The sequence below is a fragment of the Oryza glaberrima genome, chromosome 6, assembly GCF_000147395.1.
Source record: "Oryza glaberrima chromosome 6, OglaRS2, whole genome shotgun sequence".
NCBI classification, from domain to species: Eukaryota; Viridiplantae; Streptophyta; class Magnoliopsida; order Poales; family Poaceae; genus Oryza; species Oryza glaberrima.
In genome coordinates, this window is record NC_068331.1 from 24,789,770 (window position 1) to 24,796,847 (window position 7,078).

The following is a 7,078-nucleotide window of genomic DNA, read 5'->3' on the forward strand; positions in this document are numbered from 1 at the left end:
AAAAGATAGTGCAAACGTCGATTTTGCACAGGGGGAAGATTAGAGTACAACCGCAAATTCAAGATGTGCAGCTCCTCCACCAACTGAAACCAGCTCACACAGTGCCAGCGCTTCACTATCACGTACTCCCTCTATTCTAAATTGATCTACATATTTCATAGGTACATCAAGACCAAGAAAAACTAATAACTCTCTCATACTATATTTACTCTAGCAACAAACTCAATGCATGCACCATCCCCACTATTTTCTAGCCAATAGCAAATCAAGATATTGCATGTGGATTATAAATACTTGTGTGCATGGATGCATGCATCAATGTCCATTTACTCCAATGCACAAATAACGAATAGACTTAATGAATGAACACAAATATGTAGATCATTTAGAAATAACCTTAAAAAAAACTATATGTCCATCAATTTGGAATGGAGGGAGTATTTTATCTGCTCTGTATGTGGGCGATCTGGAATCATCGTCATGATGTCATTTTCAAGGAATAAACCCCCTCGATTGGATCCTGCCTGCAACGTTGCATCAGCGAGGCAGCTCTCTGGGCAGAGAATCTTAAGATTGAAGACCGACATGTAGTCTCCGTTTGGAAAGAAATTTTCTCCTCCCCACTACAAACTCTAAATATGTTGTAATGAACTTTTCATCCACTATGCAATGACAAAATTCAGGTGGGGAAGCTCTCCCCCCTGGTGATTTAGTCTAAACAAGTTTGATGGTAAATTCAACGGTGTAATAACACGACAATTTTGATCTCCTATCGCAGAGGCAGTAGGCAATTTCCCACCAACAACACAACACATGACATCTTCAGAGATTATTATTCATTTCCCACCAACAACAACACATGACATCTTCAGAGATTATTATTCTGGACAGACCGTCTTGCGACAAAAGTTAGAAGACGTCAGGATTGAAGTGCCCGGGGATGGAGTTGTTCTGCTGAGCCTGCTTCAGATGCATCGTCAGCGCATAGTTGTTTATCTGCAGCATTTTTGACCCCAGTAGATTCTTCATCAGTATGTATGTTAGGCAGAAAAAGAAAGAAACTTGCAAAAGGAGATAGGATTGTGGTTGCCACCTCTAGGGTCCTCAGTTGCTCCTGGTACTGCACAACAAGTTGCTTCAAACTCTGAACCTCCTGGCTCCTCTCGTCGAACTCCTTTTGGCGCTCATGTTGAATGGCGACCGCTCGCTTGAGGACAGCGTTCTCTCGCAGCACGACGGTCAATTGCTCCTTAAGCATCATATTTTCCTGTACAGAAAGAAAAATATGAAAGTATTCAATGTTATTGTTACTCCTAAATCATGCATTGATGCATGTTTTCTACATGCCGAATTGCTGACCAAACACTACGATGTTTTTTACACCCTAGAGAAGATAGACACACGTGTACCTTTTGCAAGTTTTGTGCTGCATCAGCTCCTGTACGCTCCACGATTGACTTCTCCAAAACTTCTAAAGCTCTTAAGGCGCGAGCACGCGCATCGCCCATGTCAGATGCATTTGTCATCTCTCTGACAAATAGCTCAACCCATTCAGAACCACTATTACCTGTCTGGCAACTATCTGCAGCAGCTGGGTGTTCATTAGCTGTACTCACACCACCATTATTAACAATACCTGCCAAGATATGCAAAATAGTTGCTGTTGTCATATATACAGTATGCTACATTTGCACAAGGGAGTGAGATGCAACCGATTCATGTGTTGTGAGGAAACGATAGTTTAGAATTGGCTTGGGTTTTCCTTTCTCTTTCCTTGTAATCGTTCTGTAAATATTTTATTCTTTTAATAATATAGTTTAACATTGCTGGACAAAGCCTGGCAGTATTTTGGTAGAAAAAATACAAAGAACTTGGGTAGTATATAGCCAGAAAAAGCAACGCGAGAACTTGACAGCTTGGGGACACACTGAGAAGGAATACACAACTATTCTAAATATGGTGAATACAAAAGAATGGAAGATAGAAGATATGTGGATGCAGTCATCAGAATTTATGTCTAGTTAATCATGCACACTCCATATAACTAATTGACTGAATCGTGTGCAGTGTCTTTAATTGAACAGCGCATTACGTTGCAGAATATAAACATAAGACAGACATCAAAGAAACTGTTGCAGAATATAAACATAAGAACAGACAGGCTAGAGATCTCTGAATAATATTGATAGACAATTTGAAAGAGTATATCATGACCCACATGGATCATTATGATAGATTGGTACTGCGGTGTCTAAAATTTAAGTGTGACAAAAGCAAGAAGTACTAGTGCATGAGAATTATATGCACAGATCCTAGAAATAAAAAGCTTTTGGTTAAAAGCTGAACCTTCAACAGACGGATAAACTGCTGTGGGGAGCCCATTTTCAGATTTGCAACCAGTAGCTGATAAGATAGCCTCTGTAGACTCCAAGCGCAGATTGTTTAAACTCTTTATTGCTGAATCCAAATCATCTCCAGAAGCATCAAGAGCTCCTTCGAGCAACTAAAATGAATTTTCAGAAACCATGATCAGTTAGTTATATGGCATAGAGATAATACTGTGCACAAATACCTGGCATTACTACAAAGGATAAACATTACGCAGAACTAACAAAGGATACACGCATGAATTTGCCCATGCAACAATCATTTGATATAGTGTAGAAGAATATAAACACAGCTGTTCAGTGCTCATCAACCTTGCCTAGTCTCTGCAGGCAGGAAACCACAACTTTCTCAAATGAGAGAGTGTAGCTTTGCAAAACTCCAAGAAACATTACATGTAGAGATGTAATCTCTAAGGTGTACTCATAGTCATCGGCATAGTGGTGCCCATCATCCAGTACTGGAAATGATAAGCATGTATAAATTGTGCCATCAATTGATTTGATGATACCTATAGGTGGAACTGGTATGTTTTCCTTATCTAAAAGGATCTGAACACTAAATCCATAGGTAAAGGGTGGTAAACAAACACATACAGGAAAGCAGTAGATTCAATGCTATCAAAGAAAACACCAATGCAAAAAGCATCTCCCAAAGCCTCCAAGTTCGCTCCTTTTTCCTCCCCAGACCGCAGGGCAGCACAAGCGTCACAAGATCATCCAACCAAAACGCCACAAGAGCCCTAATTCTGATTGGCATGCCCTTCGTCCTTACACCTCCACAAAGGAAGTGAAAATGCCCACTTTCTGATGAAAAGGATCCAGCTTGCAGCAATCCATACACCAGAACAACAAGTTCGACCCCCACAAAACAACCCGTGAAGACCAAATGGGATCACAAATCTAAGCCATAAAGAACACGCATTTTTTTTCCTCATCTTAGCCCGCCCAAATTAGTCACCGGAGATCACACGCAGACCAGGAAAATTTACCCATGAATCATCGTCGCCACACCTCAACATGCACGCACCCACCTCACCTCACCTCCCCCAAACACGGGATCCCAATAACAAACTGCTCAGTTTCCGCCTCAAAAAATGATACCAGTATCCATCTACCACATCCTCCTTCAAAATTCGACAAGAGGAGAAAAGAAAAGGACGGACCTGGGGATCCATGCCCGGGAACAAGGAGGAGAGGTGGTGGAGGTGGGCCTCCCGGCGGCGGTGAGGGGAGCGGCGGGACCTCTTGGCCGGATGGTGGTGGGAGTGAGGAGAGGGAGGGGACGGCGGGAGGAGGTCGTCGGCGAAGATGGCGGAGGACCTCTTGCCACAGACTACCGCAGACATGGTGCCCCTCGCCTCCTCCTCCTCCTCGTCCTCCTCGCGCTGCCGCTCGCCGCCGCCGCCGTCCTACTCCCCGCCTCCGCCGCCCATCCCCTTCCTTCCCCCGCCGCCGATCCGCCGCCGCCGCCGCGTCCCCTCCTCTCGATGGGATTGGGTTGGGTTGGTGGGTGGGTTTGGGCTCGAGGCGGAGGCGGATCGCGGAGGCGGAGGCGGAGGCGGAGCTCGCGATGGTTTAACGACGGTAACTTGGACCGATCGCGCTGTCCCCCATTGATTACGTCGGCTTTTTTCCTCTTTATTTTTTCTTTCTTTTCTTTCTTTCTCTCTACTGATACTACTGTGATGAGGCGTGAACGCGCTACGCGCCCGGTGCCGACAGGTGGGCCCAGATGGAGTGCTACCTTTTTTGTTTTTTTTTTTTGCGTGGGCCGGGTGGGCGCTTTTTCTTGCCGTCGTGGACTCGTGCCGCGGAGGGGCGATTCCCATCTTCCACGCGCTCCGGTTCGATGTGGGTGCCGTGTCAATGGTGAAAAGACCATGTGACTTGAACTAAATTACATTCACAACTCGTAATAAAGTTCTAAAAGTAAAAAAAAAAACTCGCATCTCCAGCAATGTGACCCTATAGTAATTACATTCACAACTCGTGTAGTTCTTTAAGAAAAAAAGTTTCCCCGGCAATATAACTCCTATATAGGCTTTTTTTTTTACATGGGTTTGATACCGCGGTGAAAGGGATGAGGTGTCTCGGTATCAGCATGTCCTACAGAGAAAACGTTGTCTCGAGAAGAGACTAGGAGGTCCAAGAGACAAGCACAATAGGATAGTCTTAAAAGAGAAGATGAGAATAGGTAAGTGGAACCTGAAGATATGACATCACGAGAAAAACGGTGGTATGGTCAGTGAAGATTGCTCGGTATGACGACGATGTGGCCGAACGATGTCAACCGCCCCCACCACCGGCCAGTCAAGGCTGCCTGTTGCAGTGGACAATAAAATTTGACACCAATAAACAGATCGGATTTGGACACTGAGAGGTAGATCTGCAAAGAGCGATTCTAACAAATCACACGTCGCGTGATGACTACGAAGCAATTTCGAGATGGTTCAATGTTAACAGGATAGCTTGAGTGGCGTCGTAGGGTAGGGAGATGGAGGTGACGCTGGAGATAGGGAAGATCGGGTTAGGGTGGCGCACCCTCAGGGGAGAGGAAGAGGAAATGTTGAAAAAGGGGAAAATGAGGAAAGTGGCTAGGAAGGTTATAAATGTAATTAAGTCGCTGGCAAGTAGGACAAAAGTCTATAACCGTAAATACATAGTTCTAGAGGTGTTTTCTCTATTTGTTTAATTAAAGTATATTTAGGAGGTTTATTGCCGAAACCTAGAATAGAGATAAGACCGAGCGAATACAACACCTATCTAAACAATGCTAATGTTTGGATAAGCAGCAACGCTTAATAGCGAAAAAATAATGTGTAAATTTTATATACATATACTTTGAGCAACTTAAAAATTCAATTTCTAACGACGTACTGGTAAACTTAAGGGCAAACAATGGAGATCAAATCGTTCTGAATGATCTTGTAGTTATAGGCCTTAGAGCATCTTCAAGAGCCTAGCCAAATGGCTCTCAAGTTAAAATTTGGCTAACTTACACAAAAAATCTACTCCAACAGACTAGCCAAATGTCTCTCCAAGCCATCCGGCTGTCTAAATTCCCCACCAGACTAGCTAAAGTTGGCCAGCCAAAACCGGCTAGCCATAGGTGGGACCCATGCCTGTTTCCCCCTCTCTCTCCATGCAGCAGTGCGGCATGCACATGTGACGAGGGCGTCGTCGCCGCGGCCGGTCCCCGCCGCCCAGTCGTCGCCGCGGCCGGCCACCGTCGCCCCGTCGTCGCGTGGCCGGCCCCCGCCTTCCCGTCGTCGCCGCAGCTGGCCCCACCACCCCGTCGTCGCCACGGCTGGCCACCGCCGCCTCGTCGTCACGCGGCCAGCACCGCCACCGCCACCGCCGAGCTCCGCCCTGAGCTCCGCTGCTGCCCCCCTCTAGATCCGCCGTCGAGGTCGTCGCGAGCCGCCGCCGCCGAGCTCCACCCCGAGCGACGTCGAGGTCATCGTCGCGAGCAGCCGGCGTCTTGCCTCCTGCCTCCCCGCATCGCCGCACCACCGCGCGCGGCCGCCCGCCTCCTCGCGTCGCCGCACCACCGCCGGCGAAGAGAGCGGCACCGGCGGGGGGAGCCCGAGCGGCGGCGGCGACGGCGGATGGCGACGTAGCTCGAGCGGTGGTGGGGATGAGGATGGGGCGGCGGCGGCGGATGGGAGAGGGAAGTGGGGTTTGGAGAGAAGGGGAGAAAAATGAGGGAGAAGGAGGTGTAGAGGCTGACATGTGGGTCCAGTTGTCATAGACTCAGAATAGAGAGGATGAATGGAGAGGCTGTTGGAGTAAAAGACAGTTTGATTTGCTAAATTAAGTGGAGAGTTGGACAAATAGACATTTAGAGAGTCAAATTTGGAGAGACTGTTAGAGATGCTCTTATTCGGAACTCGGAAGACCTACTATAGCGTAAACAACCAGCGGCTGCAACTAGCCAATAGTAGCTACAACCTATAGATGTTAAAGCTAGCAAGTGTAGGGAGCAATAGTTTGTGTGCAGCCGAACGAATTGGTTGTCCAATGCAGCAAGACGGCTGTAAAATTTGGGCTACCGAACAAACCCATACTACGGAGTACATCCGTATTTTTCTTTTACTAGAAAAAACTACCGGTGTGTTGCAACAGGTGAAAATTATTTTAATCTTATAATTGTTGTACAATTTAGCTAGGGTGAAATTTACCGTGAAAATTCACTTGGATATTTTTATTTTAGAAAATCATGAGATGCAGTTAGGAGTCCGACTTTTATCTCAAGTTAGTATGTGAGTTTTTTTAAAAGATTTTTTTATACGACTCAGTTTTGTATTTCCTAAAGCAAACGAACTTAAAATCCAAGTCAAATACTTATCTGTATTTCTAAAAGCGAACGGACACATGGATGACGTACCAAAGTACCGGCAAAAACATTTTTAATTTTTATAATAGTAGAGATTCTATTATCTAAAAAAGAACATCTGGATAAAAAATTTCAGGATACGCCTTTTAATCTTGTCAAGAACATTTAATAAAGTAAAATAGAAAGCGACTTGAAAACTCTAACGAAAGACTGAAAGTGACATGGAAAATATTGCACAGGTGGCGGCTACCATCTGTATAAAGCTACGCACGTAATGATCTAAACATCAGGCAGGGTCAGGTGTCCATGCTTGAGTAAATTACGCTCTTATTACCAGTTGTATGCAACATGAGAA

The 7,078-nt window shown here is 45.6% G+C and overlaps 1 protein-coding gene across 1 annotated transcript; it reads right to left on the minus strand.

The window, feature by feature from the left end:
- Positions 1-628: 628 nt before the first annotated feature.
- LOC127777401 (uncharacterized) lies at positions 629-4,032 on the minus strand. The gene is made up of 5 exons (XM_052303985.1): positions 3,551-4,032; positions 2,347-2,503; positions 1,410-1,636; positions 1,094-1,267; positions 629-996 (listed from the first exon to the last, which is right to left on the minus strand). The coding sequence occupies exons 1-5, from the start codon at positions 3,731-3,733 to the stop codon at positions 910-912; spliced, it is 828 nt and encodes a 275-aa protein (XP_052159945.1). The 5' UTR covers positions 3,734-4,032; the 3' UTR covers positions 629-909.
- Between the last annotated feature and the right edge of the window lie 3,046 nt (positions 4,033-7,078).

Bases quoted from the DNA above. Each gene is read 5' to 3' on its own strand.
- LOC127777401 (XM_052303985.1), bottom strand. From the start codon at position 3,733: ATGTCTGCGGTAGTCTGTGGCAAGAGGTCCTCCGCCATCTTCGCCGAC. The intron at 2,504-3,550 runs GTCCGTCCTTTT...AATTCATTTTAG, and splicing joins TCCCGGGCATGGATCCCCAG to TTGCTCGAAGGAGCTCTTGA. The intron at 1,637-2,346 runs GTTCAGCTTTTA...ATATCTTGGCAG, and splicing joins AGTTTATCCGTCTGTTGAAG to GTATTGTTAATAATGGTGGT.